The sequence below is a fragment of the Argentina silus genome (assembly GCF_951799395.1).
Source record: "Argentina silus genome assembly, chromosome: 2".
In the NCBI taxonomy this organism is placed as follows: domain Eukaryota; kingdom Metazoa; phylum Chordata; class Actinopteri; order Argentiniformes; family Argentinidae; genus Argentina; species Argentina silus.
The window spans coordinates 20837545-20856177 of record NC_139656.1 but is presented as its reverse complement, the minus strand read 5'-3'; the positions used below and the strand labels follow the sequence as shown (position 1 = coordinate 20856177).

The 18633-nt window shown below is 39.8% G+C and overlaps 3 protein-coding genes across 9 annotated transcripts; all 3 read left to right on the top strand.

Moving 5' to 3' along the window:
• The first annotated feature begins 4686 nt into the window (after positions 1 to 4686).
• thy1 (Thy-1 cell surface antigen) lies at positions 4687 to 7058 on the top strand. Its single transcript, XM_083688654.1, has 4 exons — positions 4687 to 4786; positions 5627 to 5673; positions 5846 to 6163; positions 6598 to 7058. Exons 2-4 carry the CDS (start codon positions 5643 to 5645, stop codon positions 6702 to 6704), a joined length of 456 nt encoding a protein of 151 aa, XP_083544780.1. The 5' UTR covers positions 4687 to 4786; positions 5627 to 5642; the 3' UTR covers positions 6705 to 7058.
• A 149-nt stretch (positions 7059 to 7207) lies between these two features.
• Positions 7208 to 11244, top strand: LOC310801021 (upstream stimulatory factor 1-like). Of its 7 annotated transcripts, none has more exons than XM_083664947.1 (11): positions 7208 to 7261; positions 7695 to 7788; positions 7921 to 7970; positions 8306 to 8415; positions 8911 to 9024; positions 9170 to 9317; positions 9404 to 9491; positions 9627 to 9685; positions 9772 to 9866; positions 10112 to 10240; positions 10496 to 11244. In XM_083664947.1, exons 2-11 carry the CDS (start codon positions 7781 to 7783, stop codon positions 10583 to 10585), a joined length of 891 nt encoding a protein of 296 aa, XP_083521073.1. In that variant the 5' UTR covers positions 7208 to 7261; positions 7695 to 7780; the 3' UTR covers positions 10586 to 11244. The 7 variants fall into 7 exon arrangements, with proteins under 7 accessions (XP_083521073.1, XP_083521070.1, XP_083521074.1 ...); XM_083664944.1 differs by having other exon boundaries at positions 8306 to 8445; XM_083664948.1 differs by having other exon boundaries at positions 8300 to 8415; positions 9404 to 9458.
• Positions 11245 to 11564: 320 nt separating this feature from the next.
• On the top strand, positions 11565 to 18616 carry f11r.1 (F11 receptor, tandem duplicate 1). Its single transcript, XM_083665040.1, has 10 exons — positions 11565 to 11831; positions 14133 to 14192; positions 14622 to 14738; positions 15272 to 15412; positions 15722 to 15924; positions 16076 to 16178; positions 16600 to 16707; positions 16805 to 16817; positions 16990 to 17047; positions 17629 to 18616. Exons 1-10 carry the CDS (start codon positions 11783 to 11785, stop codon positions 17662 to 17664), a joined length of 888 nt encoding a protein of 295 aa, XP_083521166.1. The 5' UTR covers positions 11565 to 11782; the 3' UTR covers positions 17665 to 18616.
• The last annotated feature ends 17 nt before the right edge of the window (positions 18617 to 18633 follow it).

Below are 18633 nucleotides of genomic sequence, written 5' to 3'. Positions count from 1 at the left end.
ACAAAACGAACATATTCATCCTCTACTGAATATTGGATTACTATATTAAGATTTAAGACATACGATACAAAACGATATTGGAGAGTAATGGAAATTAATGTCTTATACTGTATATTACACTATTATTCATTAAACATTGTGTAATAACAAAAAAACTCTGTATAAAGCAATTACTACGCTGTAACTGTGAATGTTAGTAAAATGTTAATACTAGTGTTATTTCACAGGGAAAGGAGACAAATGTATGGGATCCCTACATCTTCTGTCTGAGAACATCTTGGGATAAAGTTAAAAGCTGAAATGTGAATAAGAGAAAAGACAATCTTTACAGTCATAATACCTTTATTTCTTGCTCTTGCATTTTGCACACTTTCAGTGGTGAGAATGTAAAGAGAGACATCCTACTTGGCAAAGAATACAGACTACGCTGAGAAGTGGAGAAGCCATGTGCTAAATATGTGTGGCCCACAAAGTGAAAATAGCATTATTGTCAGCAATTACGCAGCATATTAATATGAGCAAGCAGCAGCATTAGAAGAGCCTAGAGGCACTTGAAGCATGTGCAAACAGTGCAGTGTGAGTGTGACAAGACAGAGCATTAGAATGGAAAAGAGAAGCAGCTAATGGTCTCACCAACGTGATATATGTAACCATCGACATATTCCTTCAATTTACTAATACTGTACAATCATCTCATATTAGGACATGTGGGATGGAGTCCAAGCTCCAATACAAGTATTTATTCTAAAGACCTCTCAGTTATCTCATGCCTTGTCCTGAGACATTTTTGTGAGTCATGATTGTTTTTTTTTTTACCATTACCATATCTCGTTCAGTATGCATCTTTCAGATATGTTTTGTGATTAAAAACTTATCTGCTGTCATAATTGTGGGCTGGTCCTAAAAAGACATCAATAACTAATCATTGGTTATTCTACTGTGATCTCATTCAAAATGTTTGGAGGCTTTTATGGGCATGGACCTGGGACTCCTTCACATCATCATAAAAGCTTTTAAGCCCCAAGATGCAATAATTGTAGTGCAGTATCAAACCAAATTGCTGAAAAGCTAAAGGAAGACTTTTACTTGTGATACTTTAAAGACATATTTCCAGAATAATGCTATGGTGCAATGTAAAGTACATACAATTTAAACAAACAGTAATGTCGAGGCCCATGAATCATAGGGCCGACCATCAGAGGCAATACAAATCTGTAAGCAATACAAATCTGTAAGCAATACAAATCTGTAAGCAATTGCGCTTAATAATGTATTTTTTAAAAAACTTTAAAAAACTTTGTATAGAATAATTGTTGCCTATGGATTCAGAGCATCTTGAAATTCAAGAGACATTATTTTAAGTAATAGCTGAAATATGACATCATTGTCACTATTGCAACACAATAACTACTCATATGCAGAATAAAAATCAAGAAATACTGTAATGATAAATAGGCATACATCTGATCAATGACAATGAGTTATAGCACTGCTAATTGGTTACACTGGACTTATCTGTAAGTCATGACATTATTGTTTAACGTTTTCTTGTCATAATATGCACTTAAGGCTAACCACTTAAGGCTACAAAATGATTAATAAAACATTCAAACAGGATGAATCATCGGGAGGAGAGGGGGGTTCTATCGATTTACTTCTCCAAAGGATGGTTTCTCTAATTGTGAGAGTTGATCATTTAACCAATTTCTGAATGGCAATGTACAACATCTGACTTTAAAAGATTCTCAAATTATCCACAGTACTACTGTACGTCTTAGCCAAAATCAATTACCTGGAATTGTCAACTTTCAACTTTCATTTCTGTTTCTTCCATTATGTTTTAATGGTCAATTCGAGAAATCCCTTAAGTGCTCCTAAATTGCAGGCTGTAAGCCAAATGCACAATTACGCATAGGATGTGCTGCCCTTACTTCTCATACCCTTCCATCTCCTCAGTGTAAGCATTGAGTCTCTGTGCACTTGTTGTTGTACATTGAAATTTAAGGGAGCCATGTGTGTCTACTATGGGAATTGATAATAATTATAATCGAAAGAGAAAAGTTGTTTTGATAGAAATATCACCTAATGCTCAAAAAGTGAAGATTCAATTAAAGAGTTACTACAGAACCAAAGGCAACCTCCAGTCTGATGGATCAGTTTCAGCCTGGGTCCAGAAATACTCCTACAGTGTTATTGAAGTGAACTGAAAAGAATGTTGAACCACAATCACGTCTACCAGTGTCACTGTTGCGTTTCATACTCATTACCATTGTGAACATGAATACAATCTCAGTTAATTGTAGTTATGTGTACTGTAACAAAATAAAAATCAGTCTAAAAACATTTGTTCAGACCTCATTGGTCAGCTATTTAGACACAGAGAAGAGGTCATGGACATAGGAGCCCTAGAGCCACAGGGAGTGACATCACCAATGACAGAAGCAATAGCCCAGCTTGGACCATCATGCTGCAGGCCGAGCAAATTGTAAGATATCCTAGACAGAGAAAAACAGACCATCAGATTCTGACATTAGCACATACAGTAGACATGAGCCAGTTTACACTACACAACTCACGTTGGTGCAGGGCCATGCTGTTCTCTTTCCAGGAGGTTCCGTGGTAGACCCTGCAGGTGTAGGTGTAGGGCTTCTCATCAGCCAACAGGGCCCAGGTGAGGCGGCAGAGGGTGGGGGTAACCAGGCTCACGTTGGCCCTTCTACGGTGGTCGGTGGACACTAGAGAGACAGCGTTGGGGTAGGTGCTGCCAACCAGCCGGCTGTCCTGCTTGTACTCGCAATAGGGACCCGGAGGCTGGTTGGTGGCTGGGAACTCACAGTCTACCCGAAGGTTGTGCTCCATGTAGGTGAGGCAAGGGTACATTTGAGGCCCCCGTGGAGTGTACCAAAACCCAGATGCTGTGGTGACCAAAACTAACAAACACAAGTGACTGAATTTAAAATCAAACACAGCATTGTAAACATTAGGACAGAGAACAAAACAAGTTTACAATCATTGCCATTTCCCTTCAGTGTCAATTGAACAATATATACATAACACTTTTGCTAATAATAATAATAATAATAATAATAATAATAATAATAATAATAATAGCATCCCAGATCATAAAACTGTATACCCCTACATTTCATGTAGTGAATAAAAATCCAGGTAAATTACAGCACATTTCTAACTACTCCCTGCATAGGCAGACTGAAAATGATTATCGATTGCTAAATCTGAGAGGCCAGGACACAATCCCAACACCTGCATTGTGCATGTCCTTCATATGGTCTGCATTGGCCTCTTGAGGTCACAATCTATTTAGGGTCACCAACAAATAAGTAAGTATATCATTGATAATAATACAGACAATAGTTTTCATTTACAGTTTTCATTACAATGATGAAAACTGATGAATTCACCATCTCCCCGGTGGCCAAGCGGGCTGGATTACCTAAAAGGAGACAGGCCGTGGCGGAGAGATGCGGCTCCATGGCGCCCGACTCGTGTTCGGCCACGGTCAGCTCAAGAACCTTTTAAGTGTGCTGCTGGGCAGTCTCGTGAAGAGTGACAATCTAATCAATATGAAATAGATAAAACAGTCATTAATGCCACAATAGCTTAGGCTATGTAGACAGTTTGTCTACATGTTTAATATGAATCAGCGCAGTGGTCGTGTGATGTTAGGCATCCTCCTTGCATTCATATATCTCTTTCTCAAAAGCCTCGCATGTGTTCCACCTAACTGGACACACAAGACAGAACCTGGGAGAGATATAGGCTACGCCCATGCAGTCTCCAAAATAACACTGCACCAACTCGGATTCTGCAACCACCCCTATTTACAGCAAATGATCGGCTATCTAATTTCTATGCAGCTGAAAAAACTGGCAACATGGAAGTCTCGAAAATGACGATTTATTAGGCTATTAGGTAAAAATATATTACACCTAAGATTTGCAAAAACGATGACACGCAACATAGGCTGCACTCGCTCTGGTTGTATTCAAACACATAGCATACCTAACGAAATAAATCAGTTGCATTTACCTGAATAAGTAATTCGTGATCCTCTGTCCTAGGTCAACGTCCTTTTTAGCGTACCACACAAGGACACGCGACAGCGTGCCGATACACAATCAGATTGACCAGTGCCTAACGCTTGCTACCCGTCCAAGATCAAGCTCCGCTCGGGGCGCTGAAGTCGTGGTTCTGAAAAGCACATTGCATGTCGGGGGGGCTTTCAACATATGTTGTTTAGATATATAATCCAATAAAACTAGTCTGTAATTGTTATACGGAGCCACAGAATATTTTAGAGGCTAGCATAGTCTTATTTGTGTTGGAAATTATAGCCTCTTGCCAGTATGGATGGCGAAATAAGGCGCGTTACTGGACTACCGTTGAACTAACTAGAGCGAGGATAGACCTATTGGCTTCAGGATCATGAGCTGTGTATGCACTCATGGTTTTTAAATGATTTTCAAACAAGCACTCATGCCTTTAACAATATGTGAGGCCAGTGTGCAGTGTCATCTTGAAAAACAAATATCAGACACGCCTTTACACACACTCTCTCTCTCTCTCTCTCTCTCTCTCTCTCTCTCTCTCTCTCTCTCTCTCTCTCTCTCTCTCTCTCTCTCTCTCTCTCTCTCTCTCTCTCTCTCTCCTTGTTTTCCCCTCTCTGAGAACCGACCTTAATCCACCTCTAACATCCCACCACTGTGCAGAGCTCCGACTCCAACATCCCACCACTGAGCAGAGCTCCAACTCCTTCAGCTAAAAGGTGAGAGACATACTTTCGTTGGCAGAATTAATAATGTCAGAATTACTCAAACCTTTTATCATCTGTTTCGGTGTGTGAAGACTATAGGCTAGCCTGCGTCATTATTACCTGCACATAGAAGTCTAGAATTGAATTACATTACAAAATGCTTCAAATCAGAGTCATATAGAAAATGTGTAACCCTATTATGTATTGTTGGCTCTTCCATCGATCGAACAGCATTCGTGAATAAACGAATGAAGCGTTACATTTAGCCCATGATTACAGTAAGGTATGACTCATAAGGGTTACAAATAAATACCAACAGTACATGCAGATAACTGCCATGAGAATATGTCTGCAGACTTTCCCCCGGAAGGCGTGCCAAAACTTCCAGTTAATCAACTATATCTTTATAGTGCAATGAGACCGTTCTCCGATCTGTTTCAGATTTCTAGCTCATGCATAGGTGTGTCTTGATGGGGCGTAGATTTTAAATTTTGCAACAAAAAAAAATTAACAAGACTTGGCACCTCTAGATAAAGTTTATCAGATATGAAAGGTAAGAGTTCTCTCTCTCTCTCTCTCTCTCTCTCTCTCTCTCTCTCTCTCTGTGAGTGAGTGGGACATGTCCCACTAATAAAAGTTATGCCCTGTGTCACATGGATGTGTGTAACATATTTACATAAACAAGCAAGAAAGATAAAGGGGATAAGATAAAGGGCAATCAGTGTTCCTGTTGTTAAACTGGTCTTTTGTAGGATCTGATTTTTTGGTTCGTTAGTAACCCACAATCAAATACAATCTACGATGTGCAAACAGTATTCCTCTGACTATTCTGCTTTGTTTTGTGTAACTCAGTAAAACAGTTGAGAAGATGTACTTCCTCACTATCGTCTGCTTGTTGGGTAAGATATTTGAGCTTTGTCGCTACAATGCATTTTCCCTGTGACATTGTCACAAGATAATTTTCTCATTCCCATGACAATGACTAATGGTTTTAAGAGTTGGAGTTGAGCACAGTGGTGATATTGAGTCATATCATAATGTAAGTAGCATTGTCTTATATGATTGTTGTAGGGTTTGCTACGGCCCAGAAGGTGACTGAACTGGCCTCCTGTCTGACCAAAGAGAACAACCTGAGAATGGACTGCAAATATGAGCTTACTGCTAAGGAACCTGTGGTCTGCAAGTATACAGAAGGTGACAAAGTTGTGGGCAGCACTGATTCTACTGAGGGTCAGGACCCTACCTTCAAGAACCGTGCCAATGTCACTATCATGGAGGGCAACACCTGCCGCCTCAGTCTCAAAGGCCTGTCAGATACCAAGCCCACGAACTTCACGTGCACCATCAAGCAAAAAGAGACGGTGACTAAAATGGCCACTGTGGAGAAAAGTAAGCTGCTTCAAATTTCCTTCTCCTTGTCGGCTCACTTACCACAATTACTATATTGTATGTAAATTGTACTTTATGAGATGTGTAACAGTTCATTTAGATGTGAACATCGGAAACATAAGCCTATCCCTTCATTGATCATTTATTTGATGCTCATGGAATGAGCATGTCGCATGTGTCTATAGGGCTTTTCACATTGTGCTGAGCCTGGGGCTAAGAGCTCCCTTAGCCCCAGGCTAAGAAGGCTCTTAGAACTGGGCTAAGGGATGTTTCATACTTGTACATTCCAGTGGAGTTAAAGATAGCCCTGGGCTAAGAAGTTGCAGTGTGAAAAGCCCTTGTGTGTGGCTGTAATTTCCCTTTGTTTGACACTGAGAAGTAAAGTGTAAAAAGTTCCAATGGCTTAATGTTGTTTTTTCTTTTTTCCTTTTCAGAGGCACTCCTCCAGTGTTCGGCTTTGAGCATCCTGCTTCACAGTGGCAGTGGGCTGCTACTGACTATGATGATGCTTCATTTGCTGCTGGAAGTCCAGTGGCTGTGAAGAATCACAGCTGCTTGTTACAACGTAATCATGGGAAATATATCCAACCATAATCATATAATTATGGTTGCCCTCACACAGTATTCTATTTGCAATGCCTTGAATGCCTGGTAAAGTTGAAAAATAATCATCTAAAACATGTGCCTACACATTTGCACAAGCGGACTTTCTTGCATCTATCTGAATCATTATAGCTAGACAAAGCAATATAGTCCAGATATTAATCAACTGATGATGGAGAGTCTGTTACCGATAAAGCTTGTGTTCATAGGGTGTCTTATCATTTGGCTGATTACTTCTTGCTTGGGTTAAAAATTACTCTATCGAATAAAGATATTGTGTTTTTATTGTCAATTCTCGTGTGTTTTTGTGTAATCCAAAACTACATACGGGTTGAAAATATAAGTATATAGTCAGGACTGATGATCATTCTACGCCATCTAGTGGAATTTCACAGTACACTGAAGAATGACGTCGATGTGCTCACTGCACATGCGCAAATGATCAAAATAGCTTAGGAATTATGGATGGATGGACACAAATTGATATGTTATCAGGTGAAGTTTAGCCATCTAGCCGGCTACGTTTCTCTCCGTGCAATTGGGATGTTATTAAATATTTCTGTATGAGGTTACCCCCAAGTTATTTTCTTTTTGGAAATACTAGTATTAGTTAAGTAGCTAGCCAGCTAGCTTGTACACACCCACTACTAGGCTAGCTACCTTGCTTGACATTTGCTTTGTTTACATAGAAAGCTAGTTAGCCAGCTAATAAGTTGTTGCAGAGTAACTGAGGTTTATATTTGTTTTTGCAATGTGTACTATTGTAATGTAAATGTACACTACTGTAATGTAGTTACTTTATGGCTAAGCTATTTCTTATGGACTTTACCGAATAACGTTAGCCCCAATGTTGTTGTTAGCTAGGCTAGCTAGCACCAATCATATATAGCAGTCATAATATTGAACATTTCTCGTTGAATGAAGATAGGTTGAAGCGGATAGAATCGGATAGAACCGTCTCGACTGATTTTTTTACGGGACGTTCAAGCGGCCAACTGCAGAATCCCCATTGACATGAAGGGGTGAGTGGCAGAGACCTGACACCTCTCGTTTTAGAACTGGCTAATGAAAACATACAAACGAGACAAGGAACTAACCAACCCTCTGTATGCACTAGCCACTCGATTACAGCAATCATCTCTCCTGTGTCATAGGCAGCAGAAAAGCCCAGATGATGACGGGGATGTTCCTATTATTGAGGAAGGTTAGAACTGCGTTTCTTACCAAAAAGTCCATATTTTGTATCCACTGTTAACTGATATAATTCAAGTTTAATTGTCCCATTAAAGTGAATGCTATTGACACCTGGTATTGTTTTCCTCAACACTGTTCTCTTTATGAAAGGTTGTGTTCCTTATTTATTGTTCCTGTTTGTTCCCTTATGCAGAGCATTACTCTAGAGCAGAGTATTTGACAGAGGCAATACTACAGAAATAGGCCTCCGGTTATTTGTTCTTGCTGGTTGTCTGTGTAATGGAAGGACTGGTTAGACTGGTCAAGCTGGTTCACCAACTATCCTGTCTTACCGCCAAGGTGCAGTTGCCACTGCAGATGACCCAACCGCCATCACTACCATTCAATCAGCAGCCACCTTTTCCTCTGATCAGCCAATCAAGTACCTATTTAAGACGGAGGGAGCAGGGGGGCAGGTAGGGGAGCTGTACCCTCCCACAGGGCAGGTAGGAGGGAACTGCGCAATACACACACATACCCACTCACACTCACTCTCTCAGCGACCACTGTTTTCATTGATTGCCCATGAGATGTTTCCTACTGAGTACTGGAAGAAGTCATGGTTAATTTTATTCCATGAATGTGCAAGAAATGAAAATACCCCACTCAGGTCAAGGTTATCAACCCTCAGCTAAAACATCTCATGTGCCTATAATGTCCAAGGGACAAGAGAAAGGAAGAATGATTTTTTTTTGTGAACATATTTTTTTATTTTGCACAAACAAACAAACAAACAAACACACATACATGCATATATTTCCCTCCCTCCCTCCCTCCCCCAATCCCCAAGCCCAGATGAAGAATGAGTTTCATACATTGTCCTTTACTCACCACAGTAAATGGAATTCCTTGAGGATTTGGGTTAATGAAAGAATGAGGATGTTTGGTTGACCTTGTGCTCCCCTGTTCAGGTGACATACCGGGTGATACAGGTCTCTGATGGACAGGTGGACGGACAGACAGATGGAGCTGCTGCAGTCAGCGTGGTGACAGGGTTTCCTGCAACGACCCAGACTGTGACACAGGTACAACACCATGATGGTACTGACACACACACACACACACTATCTCTCTTTCTCCACCTCCATGTAGTCTCAATTTAGTTTACCTGTTCGCTGTGTTCTGAAGGTTACTGTTTCTAAATGTTCTCATTTATATGTTGTCTCCCAGGCAGTGTTTTCACAATCTGAGGGACTGGAGGGAGAAGCCTCTGAGACTCACTACTACTACCCTGCCACCATCACTGATGCCACACCTGCTACCATGGTGACCAACGTTCAAGCTTCAGATTCACTGCTCAGTCAGAGCACACCCACTGGTGAGTCATGAATGATGATAGAATGCCCCATCACAAATTGTACATTATTTGTATATGTGTACTGACTCATGTCCTTTGCCTTCCAGGTCAGCTGTATGTGATGATGTCACCCCAGGATGTTTTAACTGGAGCCAACCAGAGGTCCATAGCACCCTGCACAAAGATTTCGAACACGTAACATCCTCTCTGTGTTCATGTTACATTTATTACATGGCACTTCTTCTTCAAGGGTCCCGGCTAAAGATACTATATAAAAGTTGTTATATGTAGTCGTGGGACTTGAATTTCTGTCTTTTTTTAATTCTACAGCAAGTCAGAGCCCCCTCGCACTTCAAGAGATGACAAAAGACGAGCCCAACACAATGAAGGTACGATAATACAAATCTCTATGAAATAGAATAATGATGAGCGTGTCTGGTTTAGGTCTTGACCACCTGTTATGTCTGTTTCCCAGTTGAGCGCAGACGCAGAGATAAGATAAACAACTGGATTGTCCAGCTGTCTAAAACTATCCCAGACTGCACCATGGATTCTACCAAGAATGGTCAGGTGAGGATAATGGCAGGGGTCCTTGTTTCAGAGTAATTGGTGTGTCTTCTCAAATAGTGAGTTTGTGTGTCAGGGATGGTCAGACTTTTTCTCATCTCTCTCATTTTCACCATTACATAATGTTTGTGGTAAGTGTCTCGTCATTTCATCTTGGACCTCAGGTGAAGTTGGATGTCTTTAGTCGTAATTGTGGTTTGCCATACCGTTGTGGCAAACCACACATGTGCCATGTGTCTTCCTCTCAGAGTAAAGGGGGGATTCTGTCCAAGGCCTGTGACTATATCCAGGAGCTCCGTCAAAGCAATGCGAGGCTAGGGGAGGAGCTGGAAACTCTGGATAGACTAAGGATGGACAACCAGCTGCTGAGACAGGAGGTACTGTTGCTTTCATGTGCTCTCTAAAGAGACCATGGCACATTACATACCTTGAGGGTGCAAACATAACACTCAGTAGTTGTGTGGTGATGGTCAAGAGCAATTATTTCAGATTTGGGCTTTCTCAACTATTGAGCAAAGCTAAAGATGAAAATGCAGAGTGATATCTCAGTGATATCTTGGAATATGAATGGTGATGTTGGTTTTGGCCATTGAAATCATCACTGTACTCATCCCCCTTTCTCCCTGTCACAGGTTGATGATTGGAAAACCAAGAACCAAATTCTGAGAAGCCAGTTAAGACAGAATGGTATTGCGGGAGCAGCTGGTGTGGATCCACAGTGAGGGCGGCTCAAGGGGCAGGGGATTAGGATGCAGTGGGGAATGGGACAGGAATGGGACAGGAATGGGACAGGAATGGGACTTGGATGACACTGGTCAGTAAAAGGCGGTTGGAAGCAGAGGACTGATTCAGACAAATGTGGACTGCACTCTTTTTGGATCCCTGTGTTGCTGTTTTTCCCCTTTAAATCTGTATGGACATACCATGATCATGGACATTTATCCTACATGCTACAACGCTGAAGCTATGTAACTCAAGTCCTGTGTTTTTCCGCCACTTTTTATTTCAAAGTTATTTTTGTATCACTCAAAACATGCCCATATAGGCCTACACCTTCCACAGACACATTTTGGATTAAAGTGAAGTGAGATGCCTTGTACGTTTGAAATGAAAACCTTTATTAGTAAGGCTTGTTTAAATGCAAGACTAAACCAAATAAACACCATGTCTGTTGGTTGACTGTTTCACTATTAGATCAATAAAACATCCACTGGTGTTTTACATAGGATTTGTATCAGTGAGATGACTCCTAGTTTCTCATTAGTTTGTTTTACTTTGGATTCCATGCCTTTCATTGTCCAGTTTGACAAACCATCACCCTCAGCCTCTATTAATTTTGTTTTAAAGGTTCATTATTGTAATTTCTATTAAATCCATGTGAAAGAAACAGTATGTTTTTCTTTTGTGTATATATATTTTTTGGCCTATTAACAATGACGTCACACATCTGACTTGACAATGAAAATAACTATTTACATTATCGACATCCCTATATATTCGTACGATATATATATTGGACTGTTCCGTGTTTACCGTTCACTTTGCTATTTACCCATCCAAGAGATATGCCATTGCCTCCATTACATTTGACTTTTTTGAGAATCTGAACCCGGAAAACTGGTTATTACCACTCAAACAGGCCAATAGCCCTTCGTCTTACGTCAGAGGTGTATCTATTGGGTGTATCCCAGTTTCACCTACCAACCCAATCATACCTTTATATAGGTGCGTTGTTGTAGTTAGAAAGAAGTCTAGTTGTTACCTGAATTTATCTTATTCGTACGAGTAGGTTACCGTGTAAAAAATTCCCAAAGCACAAGTTGTGAGCTTGGATTAGTAATTAAGTATAAGTAATTCAAAGTACTTTCAACTCAAGAGGACACTTCTCTGGCTTTGAAAACGGAGGATTCAGGGCCGACATGTTTCTCCGCGGCTTGATTTCCGTTTTTATGTTTTTTCAAGCAACAGGTAAGTCGGGGAAAAGAAAACGCTATTAAACGCATGCACCTGTTAAAAACTGAACTATGCCTTCAGATAGTTTCCATTTGTCAATTAATTTACCCGGAGTTAAAAAAATATTGTTACAACCCTGTGTAAACGACGACCGACATAGCTTCTAGTCGCCCATAGGGACAGTTCTAGGATCAGCATATACTCTTATTAAAATCCTAACTTGAATCATTTGGTGGAAGAAAGGCCAAACAGGTTGTCTCGGACAACTTTCGCCCTTGCTGCATCAATGCAAAAGGTGTAGGCGGTCTTAATGGGATATTATTATTATTATTATTATTATTGTCTTATTACGTTAGAAATGCCATGGTATAGTCTATAGAAACACTGCTTTTGTTCCTCTGATGATTACCTTTATTTCCTAGGCCTACTACTCAGGCTAAACCTTATGTAATTGAATGGCCATTGAACCTGATAGATATGTGGAAAGAACCAGTCAGGAACACTGCTTTCAGTGTAGTGAGTGTAGTCTAACAGTCCTGCAATAGACACTTATGATGAGCCACAGCTCACTGATTGGGCACCTTTTGTACCTACCATCCCCCAAAGTGAATGGACTTGGAGCTTAGTATAAAGAGCAGAGAACTTTGCTATGTATGTTTAATATTATAATCGTTCTTAACATCAACACAGTAGGACTAGTATACTTTCCACCTTATCTCTCTGTGGTTAATGTCAAACCTTGGAAACTCTTACTGTATGTAACCTAGGCCTCCCCTCCCCCGAAACTCACGCAAAGCACGCAAACAAGGAAGTTCCCTGGTTTCATTTTACACACACTGGAGATTTGGTTCCCATGCATTTATCTTGGCAAACCAGAACTATCACAGTTTTCTCAATTGTTCACAGGCACAACTGAGATAAAAGCTGATGAGACATGATGCCATGTATTTTCTGCAGCACAGTAGTCAAAGCTGTGCCCTGGCATTCTCTTTTATTTAACAATGAAACATGTTATTGTACAGACAATTTCTCCCCACTGTCACAGTGCACTTGAGACACTGTCAGTATGGCCCCCCCTCATTAACAAGTGGTACAAACACTTGTATTACAAGTTATATTACACAAATGTATACTTGTAATACAAAGTATTAATTTTATTTGACATTTCTGGACAGGATTTACATTCTAAATGCTTTGGTTCGGATGTGCAGTTGTCGATATGTACATTTGTTCGAGAATAGAAGACTTAAATGCTCCCAAATGTAGCTGCATTCTATTCTATCGCTGGTCAGTGTGAGGCCACATTGACGGTGTCACAAGTACACTGTGACAGCGGAGAGAAAGCAGCTAGTAATTGTGCAGAAATCAGTTGTCTTGCATGGTAGTGATATCAGATAAGGCCCAGGCAGACACCACAGTCAATTTGCACTACAACAGACCCAAGACTATTTGCTTGTGATCACCTGTGAGGTGTGTGTACAGAAGGTCTGGACATACTCACATTCCACCCTTGTTGTGTGATTGTTTCTGCTCTGACAGGGCCCTTCAAGGAGTTTTGGCCCAGTTTCACCTGACATATTCTGTCTCAGCAGAGGAATGAAACACACTTTATAGTTGGCCACACCCTAAAGGCTTAGACATCCTGAGGGTTCATAGAGAGGCAGAGCATTCCGCAGTTCAGCAGAAAAAGTAGTCATCTCAGAAGGTGTGTGTAAGTGGTAATGTAGACAGGAGGACTTCCAAAGAGAAGAACATGAGAGATATCCTCTTCAGTTAGATAGAGTTGGGGATTAGATTTAGTGCCCCCTATGCTCCTTCCTGCCATTTAGTCAAAACCACTAAGTAATGTCTCTGTCATAAGTGATGACTGAACAGAACACAAATTATGATAAATAAAAAATAATAATACATTACAGGAATAGCAATTTACAAATAACAGGAATAATGTTACATTTCCAATGGCTGTCCCTAATGTTGTAGCAGGGTATCACATATCTGGCTGCCAATTTGGAACAACATGCATAAAGATGTTACATTTTTTATTTGTCAGGTTGTGTTTCAAATTCCTTTTAGTTGCTTATAATTTGGGGAAATAATGTTTCTTTTATATCTGCATATGTGTTGGAAGTGTACAGTAGCTGTGTCTACCTCTGTCTGGGGCAGAGCGTCCACAGCCTCTCTTCCCTGGCCAGCCTGGTCTGCCTGGTCTGCCTGGTCTGCCTGGGGTGGCCTGTTTCTACTGCCAGGCTGTGCTCGCTGAGTCTTTACATAGTCAATGTTTTCCTCAGTTTCTGATCACCCCCCCTCCCTTCCCAGGTTTAGATGCCTTTTCAGTCACAACCAAGAATGCAAATGTGAAGGTGAAAGAGAATTTGGGTAAGTCCTTGAATTGAATCCTAAATGGGCAGGCAGTGTTGGAGTATCTGTAATGTGAAATATCTGGTTTGTTGCAAGTGGGCGATTAAAAATATGTTCTTTATTTACTACAAACATATCACATTATCTGATAACATTGTTCATTGCTGAAGTATGGTGGAGACATTCCAGCCTGAGCAAAAATGAACTGCAGCGCATAGAGTATGACTGGTATTATTAATAGTCTGGGGAAACAAAACATCTGATACTGCTCTTGTAGTTATGTACATATCTGAAGTTTTATGCACTTTTACAGACTATTTACAATATCATGATATTTGCAGCATATCATGATATGTTACAAATACCACGGTATTCGATAATATCAAATATCGGACAAACCCAACTCCCAGCGATGTAGTGTTTAAATGATTCATCTTTTCTTTTCAGGGGCTGATCTTACATGCTCTCATACAGCTGACTTTGGTGCAAATGCCAGAGTTGAGTGGAAGTTTAAAGACATGAAGGGCTCCACACAGTATGTCATTTTTGATGGGAAACCTACCAGTAAGTACAAAAACATTGCACACTTTTCACATTAAGAGAACACATACTGTTTTGCCACCTGTAAAGAGATGCAAATGTGGCATAAACTACTATTAAATCTCGTCCTAGGTGTACCAATGTTTTATCCCGACTAATCATTAAAGGTGCAATCTGTAAATCAAACAACAAATCCCCACCACTTTTTTGGTAAACAGCTGGGGGATGGGGCTGGAGAAATGTAACCACTCTCAATTTCATAGACAGAGTTATGGATGCAAGGACTGACCATCCATGAGATAAATATTATAATTTTGAAGCTATAAAGGGTTTGTTTACAAACAATGGAGTAAAACAAGCATATATTTTGAAGACAGTTGAACCAAGGTCATGAGGCATATATACGTTATATTCTACAAGAATCAATGGCTATATATCATTAATTTAAAGGTCAAAAATGTGATAGACCAATTACATTGCTCCTTTAATGACTTGAGTTAACGACCATTCCTTGAATAACACATTTGTAATTGATGCAATGCCATTTCCTCCTTCAGCACCGTATGCTGGTCGAGTGACTGTATTTGATGGGAATGTGAGGTTTAATAAGGTGACACGCAATGATAATGGAGAGTATGACTGCGAGGTGTCTGGGAGTAGCAAGTTTGGGGAAGTCAAAGTGATGTTGACTGTTTTGGGTAAGGCTTTATCTTTTCTACTTTACAGTGCAGAATCTATTTAATTTGATTTTTATGATTTTTATATAGCAGATTTTAACCAGAAACAGCTTTGAGGGAATATATTGCCATTAGTCTTGACTAAATGCCAGTATGTAAGAAATTCTCAGTGTGCATCAGTATAAATTGTATACAAGATGGCTATATATGCAATATCAATTCACTAGGCTCCAGACAGTTTAATGCAGTTGTTTGACCAAATGTGTGAATTGATTGATCTGATCGGGCCATGAGTATGTTTTTATTGTATTGTGTTACACTTCCCTGCAGTGCCACCATCTGTGCCTATGTGTAGAATCCCCACTTCAGTGACAACTGGGCGGGGGGTGCTCTTGTCCTGCCATGACAGTGACGCCTCACCTCCACCTACCTACAGTTGGTATAAAAACAAAGTCCTCCTCCCTGATGATCCCAAGAAGTTCCCTGCCTTCAAGAACTTCACCTACAAGTTAAACACTCTGAATGGCAACCTGGTCAGTAATGAGTCCAAACTCTCGTAACTAGGCCTACAGAACAGTAGTGTTTGTTATTGAAATAATTTCACATCGACTGGTCATTAATTCACCCCTTTGTCTTATATCAATGTGTAAGAAAGTCTCCTTATTCGACCTCTCTATCACCTAGGATATTCCTGCTGTCTCTAAGATGGATACAGGAGACTATTTCTGTACAGCCTCTAACGAAGCTGGTCCCGATCAGAGCTGTCAAGCTGTGAGAATGGAAGTCCGTAAGTACCACTTGCTTTCTATGGAAGAATTGTACAAAATATTTGACGACATGGATAATACGTACGACATGGATAATACTTATAATACGCAGAATGAGATTAAATAGAATCAAAACATAGATGTGTTTCCTGCACTCAAAAGTAGGTCATACTACACAAGTCCTTGAACCTGTTTCTATAGATTCACATTATATGGGCTGCAAACATGAAATGTTGTTGTACCGGTTTTGTGGAGATGTTGCCTAACATTCTCTCACTTAGTTCATCAGTTGCATACAGTTTTCTACATCTGTATTATTTGTGTAGAACATTAGGTGTTCTACTGATCCTGACCCTTGAATACCTCAAACGATTTTAGGTGAAAGAAATGTAAATGTGATGTTATGTAATTTGACTCCAGCGCTCATGTCTTTCTCTTTAGGTGACGTCAACACTGGAGGTATTGTTGCCGGGGTAATAGTGGCTCTCCTAGCGCTGGCCTTACTAGGGTTTGGGCTGTGGTATGCCCACCGCAAAGGATACCTGCCCAGTGAGTTCAACAACTCAAGTCAAAAATGTTTTATTAAAATAATTTTACACACCAAGATATTTGACCTACTATTTGTTGTATTCTTTTACCCTTACAGAAAAGAGTGAAAGGTAAGAGGAATCTTTTTGCTATGGGTGACTTTCTGTTCTATAGTTATTGTTAATGCATGACTTGGCAGATTGGCTCTCCAATGGCAGTGGATCATATTGCATGTCCTTCTCTAGTTGCTAAGTAAATTGGCTGATGAGTTCTCTGGTTGGCTCACATTTGTGTCTCTCACAGCAAACCAAAACCCTCAGTTGTGTATCAGCCCACATCTGACTTCGGTGATGAAGAGGATGTAAGTTTCACTTTGTTTGTTTACTTTACATGTATAAGCTTTCATGTTTTAGAATTTAACTTCTGCAGTATTTCCTCCGCCTTCCTGGTATGTTTGTGTATTGAAAACAGCAAATATATTTTTTCTGTTTGGGAGGAACTACATTTTTGCGCTCATAGGAAAATGCAGTTGTTTATAAACTAGTAAAACCATTTGCACCCCTGGATTATAGTCGTTATTGTTGTGTATTATGCCCTCTGTTTTTAAAGGGTATTCATGACTTCTTGACTTCTGTCATTCGATCTCAATTGATTATGATAGAGGCTACAAAACAGTTTTTAAAACTGTTAGTGTTGTCAACATTCTATTAGGATTACGGTCAGTAGCACTGCTATAGTGAGTATTATTTGTTTATATTGCATGTATGCCAAGCTTCAGGGTTGTATTTTGTTCTGTTGTAATACTTTTTGATTCTTTTATCTGTTGCAGTGTAATAAGGAGAGTACTCTTTTCCATAATATGTCTTTAGAGTGCATGGGTCTGTCCTTTGTCCTCTATGAGAAAGGTGTGTCATTTCATAATGTCTTCTCTGTTTGTTTCAGGGGGAGTTCAGACAGAAGTCTTCTTTTGTGGTATAGCCAGAGCAACATCAGTGATGTTGCAATACCACTGCTTTGATTTCTACTGGCCCCTTTACCAACTCAGAGTGGATATATTGATATGGTTGGTATTTAATGTTAGCTTTTAAAAGTCTAGCTTTTTAACTATTTCGATGTTTGACGTTGAATTGTTTTTTAACTAGGCATTTCCTCATGTCTGCACTATTTCTGTGGCCTCTCTCCCCATGTGTGACTGCGTGTTTTAGGTATAGAAAAAGTAACGCTTTCAAATGCCTCTGTAAAAATGCACATCCAAGGATGAGGAGAAATTCTTAGTTTGTAAAATGTATTCATGAAACATTTAAAGAACACTGACAAAATACAATTCTCTCATCCAATCCCAATCGAATGCCTTATAGCTTTTAGAATCCTATTTGTGAGGTGTAGTGGTGGCCACTGCCAGTCACGTTAGCCCTCATCATCCAGCCTGATTCCATAGTAGTGGAAATACCACATATCTGTGTTACCTGTATTGACTGTAAGTCTATGCTTTTAAGTGAATGATTTAGTGTGAAAGGTGTTATTTACTGTAGCTAGATTATTGTTTTAAATACATTAATAGTGTGTTTTGTTGCTTTTGTTTGCATTGATAATTAATTGTCATGCCTTTGTACATAGCCTCTTTGTAAGTTGTTTCAGGTTGAGCATCCTAAAGAAGGGACATGGTGCTCACAGACCCATGGAATTCTCTGCTCATGCTGTTTATGATGGATTCAATTGTAAAAATGAATGAATTCATTAATTGATTGAGAATAAGAGAAACAAAGATTAACCCATTTTAACTGCCCATTAAGATCATGCCATGTATTTTTACTTGGACGCTGTATGTAGAAAAATGTATTTGTTGGCAGAGTTGATGAACTATTGTGCCTCCCCAATATATGGCTTCATTTTTTTTTTTTTTTAATTAATTAAAATAGTATTTTGTACACCTCTTGAGCTTTTTTT

Excerpts from the sequence above, each read along its gene's own strand:
- thy1 (XM_083688654.1), top strand. The coding sequence starts at position 5,643 with ATGTACTTCCTCACTATCGTCTGCTTGTTGG. Across the intron at positions 5,674-5,845 it reads CACTATCGTCTGCTTGTTGG|GGTTTGCTACGGCCCAGAAG; the intron begins GTAAGATATTTG and ends TGATTGTTGTAG. Across the intron at positions 6,164-6,597 it reads AATGGCCACTGTGGAGAAAA|AGGCACTCCTCCAGTGTTCG; the intron begins GTAAGCTGCTTC and ends TTTCCTTTTCAG.
- LOC310801021 (XM_083664942.1), top strand. Across the intron at positions 7,971-8,299 it reads TGTTCCTATTATTGAGGAAG|GTGCAGTTGCCACTGCAGAT; the intron begins GTTAGAACTGCG and ends CTTACCGCCAAG. Across the intron at positions 9,686-9,771 it reads ACGAGCCCAACACAATGAAG|TTGAGCGCAGACGCAGAGAT; the intron begins GTACGATAATAC and ends TCTGTTTCCCAG.
- f11r.1 (XM_083665040.1), top strand. The coding sequence starts at position 11,783 with ATGTTTCTCCGCGGCTTGATTTCCGTTTTTATGTTTTTTCAAGCAACA. Across the intron at positions 15,925-16,075 it reads ACACTCTGAATGGCAACCTG|GATATTCCTGCTGTCTCTAA; the intron begins GTCAGTAATGAG and ends TCTATCACCTAG. Across the intron at positions 17,048-17,628 it reads ACTTCGGTGATGAAGAGGAT|GGGGAGTTCAGACAGAAGTC; the intron begins GTAAGTTTCACT and ends TGTTTGTTTCAG.